The following is a 3,356-nucleotide window of genomic DNA, read 5'->3' as shown; positions in this document are numbered from 1 at the left end:
AATTTGCAAAATGTCAGTTACGATAGTTTACCTCTGAGGTACAGAATTTATGAAAAAAAAAACGATCGAATCGCTTCATTTTTCAAAAGATTGATAGGTGGCGCCATCTTTTCGTCAGTAGAAAACCTAATATCAAATAAATGATTTTTAAGAATCCCCTGAAGTAGGCAACAAAAAATCCTTATTTATGCTGTGGGTTGACTACTCACAAATTATATCGAATATTACTTGAAAATTAGCTCAACAAACGAGTTTCCATTAATTCATCCGTGCATGGATGCTGAGACACAAATGAATGTCTGAGAAGTAAAAAAAAACACCAGTTGAAATATATTTGGTCAGGAAATACTCAACACATCATCAACTAAAAATTTATTTATACATATACGTATGCATTGCGAGCACGTACAATTATGCACCTACCATTTATGAAAAAAATAGTTATTATGTATCAAGGGAATTAGGACGGCCTTAATTACCGATGGCAAAGTTTGCGTCCCGAGGGACAGCAATTGCCTGAGGTTATTAAGGCTCATTAATTCCCGTGGTACATAGATAATTTTATTTCTGACCGATTTCAATAAAATTTTGTTCATTTTTGAAACGGAAAAATGTACCAATTCATTACCTTCCCGGTATATTTGAATCAGGTTCCGTTGATTATAGTAGAGTTTGCTTGTTGCTAGGTTGTTGCTATGTTACTTGTTTATAAACAGAACATTGTTATCAAGCTGTGTTTGCGGTGAAAACGTGTTTTCTACCCCAAATATAATGGAGGATATTTTGAAAAAAGCTGAACAAGCAAGAGAATCATTAATTCCATCGAAAAGTGAAGCCGTATACCAAAAAGAATACAAGATATATCTGGACTGGCTGACACGGAAAAATGTTATGCCAAAAGATGTCACTGAAACTGTATTTCTGGCATATTTTCAAGAACTGGTAAGGAATTTTCTATGTTTTTCGGTAGATTTGGTAGTAATTGTGTTTATTCGTTTCAGTCAGAAACGTATAGTCCGAATTCTTTATGGACTAAATGGTCAATGCTAAAATCGATGGTGACTATACATGAGAAACGAGATATCACCAAGTTCAATGAACTACAGGCTTTTTTGAAACGGAAGAGTAAGAGTTATAAGCCGAAAAAGTCTGCTGTTTTATCTCCTAAAGATGTTATCAGATTCCTAAAGGACGCTCCTAATGATATTCATTTATTGCATAAGGTAATTTTTTTCTTATTTTCCTTTTTGTGTGTATTTATTTCCTTTTTTTTGTTATAGGTTGTTTTGATTATGGGTTATTTTGGAGGATGCAGAAGTCAGGAACTTTTGAATATGAAGATATCGGATATAGAGGACCGGGATTCCGTTATGGTAGTGAACGTACCGGAAAGTTAAACTGGTGTATCGAAGAAATTTACAGTTGTGGATGAAAAAGAGTTCTCCGCTTTGCCTTTATTAAGACTTTATATGTCTTTGCGTCCTAAAGGTATTGAACGATTTTTTTTTGAGCTTCCGACAAAATAAATGTACATCTCAGCCAATTGGAAAAAACATGTTTGGGAAAATCCCCAGCAAAATCGCAATGTATTTAGGATTGCCAAACTCATCTTCCTATACGGGACATTGCCTTCGTCGCACTTCTGCTACTGCTCTAGCCAATGCAGGAGCAACTATGACTAACTTAAAAAGACACGGAGGTTGAAAAGTTCCACGGTGGCGGAGGGGTATTTGGAGGATAGCATCGAATTGAGAAATAAAACGGCGCGTATGTTATCTACTTTATCATCAGAAGAGGCAGGTACCTCGACTGTAGTGAATAGAAGCTCCAGCCATACAAAAGAAGAAATTGTTTCCAGTGGCGGAAGTAATTTTCAGGGAACATTTCAAAATTGTACATTTATTATTTGTAATGACGTGAATAAATAAAATATGGTTCAGTTTTCATTTCTATTTATTTTTACTTGTGAAAGGTAGAGGGAATTATAAAATCTATAATGTCCCAAGGGAGTTATGACCCTCTTTATTGATAGCGTAACTATGACGATATAAGCTTATAATATCCCGGTCAGAAATAAAATATATTAATAACTTTCAGATTCAGAACTTTAACCAATGTTCATAATAATAGGTGTAATATCCATATCACAAAGAAGCTTTTCTCGTTCATACCATTTTTCTATGAGTGATTCGGTGTCTTTCACACATTTTTCCCAGGTTTCAGCGTTGCACTTCTCTAACGCTTCATTTCACATACTTAATACTTTTCATCACTGTATCCATCTCTACCAATATATTTGTTATAGTAGGTTTTACAATCAGCCCAAATTAATTTAGCATTAAAATCTGGGTGGTAAGGTAGTAATCTTAATACTTCATCTCCATGTTCTCGTACCAGTTCATCTTTAATATATATATTTTCCTTTCGGTTCATCTTAGCCAAGTGCAATAATTCTGGTTTTGTTAATTTTTCATCAAAATCACTTTTGTTTTCATGTAACCAACTAACAATTTCCGATTTTTTCGAAGAACTGGTAGGCTGTTTATTCAAAATTTCACTGTGGTATGGTGCATTGTCCATTATAATTAAAGATGGTTCTTCCAAACTGGGAAGTAACTGTAAAGTAATCCACTTGATGAACATTGTACTATTCATTTCTCCATGGTAATCTAAGGTCAAAAATTTTGAACAGAACAATAAACTGGCTTCTGGAATAAACCGTTTCATAGAACCAGCATGCACAACAATAAATCGTTTACCAGCATATCCTTCGGGTTTGCGTACACTTTTTACATTATTATCCTGCCAAGACTTTTTGTTTCCTCTAGAATAAATCCATGTTTCATCTAAGAAAACCACTTCTCGTGGTTTTAAACTTCTTCGGTTTTTCGTATTTGCGTAAAAAAAATGCTCGTTGTGAAACGATATTAGGTCTTTCAATTGAAGCTCTTCGAATATCATCTTTTTTAAATTTAAATCCCAGCTCTTTCAATAAAACATTTAAAGACGATTTGCACATAGAAACAATTTCCTTATTTTTCAGTTCGTCGTTCAAAGATCGACGGGTAAGATATTTTTCAGGAAGAAAATATTCAAATTAATATAGGTACATTTCAAAATTCATAGAATAGGAGAATTGATATTATAACTGCACTTCGAATACGAGTTACAAGTGAACCTTCAAATGTTAAAGAAAAATATATTTGACAATAAAGTTTGATTAGTTAACTAATTATCATACACCCAAGGCCTTTCCTGATACAGTTGTGACTGATGAAAATGGGGGGTTATATTTGTTTAGAAATTTTACTCACTAGTCAGTGTCGCGTCTAAGTCACGTGCATCGAATGAAATCT

The 3,356-nt window shown here is 33.8% G+C and overlaps 2 protein-coding genes across 2 annotated transcripts; one reads left to right on the top strand and one right to left on the bottom strand.

Moving 5' to 3' along the window:
- The first annotated feature begins 476 nt into the window (after positions 1 to 476).
- LOC141484450 (uncharacterized) lies at positions 477 to 2,064 on the top strand. The gene is made up of 2 exons (XM_074179465.1): positions 477 to 1,223; positions 1,281 to 2,064. Exons 1-2 carry the CDS (start codon positions 957 to 959, stop codon positions 1,395 to 1,397), a joined length of 384 nt encoding a protein of 127 aa, XP_074035566.1. The 5' UTR covers positions 477 to 956; the 3' UTR covers positions 1,398 to 2,064.
- A 192-nt stretch (positions 2,065 to 2,256) lies between these two features.
- Positions 2,257 to 2,961, bottom strand: LOC141484451 (uncharacterized). The gene has a single exon (XM_074179466.1). The coding sequence runs from the start codon at positions 2,959 to 2,961 to the stop codon at positions 2,257 to 2,259; it is 705 nt and encodes a 234-aa protein (XP_074035567.1).
- Positions 2,962 to 3,356: the final 395 nt, after the last annotated feature.

The sequence above is a fragment of the Leptinotarsa decemlineata genome, unplaced genomic scaffold (genome assembly GCF_025532065.1).
Source record: "Leptinotarsa decemlineata unplaced genomic scaffold, Ldec_3_MD MMD2_tig00005661, whole genome shotgun sequence".
In the NCBI taxonomy this organism is placed as follows: Eukaryota; Metazoa; Arthropoda; class Insecta; order Coleoptera; family Chrysomelidae; genus Leptinotarsa; species Leptinotarsa decemlineata.
This window is presented reverse-complemented; position numbering and strand designations above follow the sequence as displayed.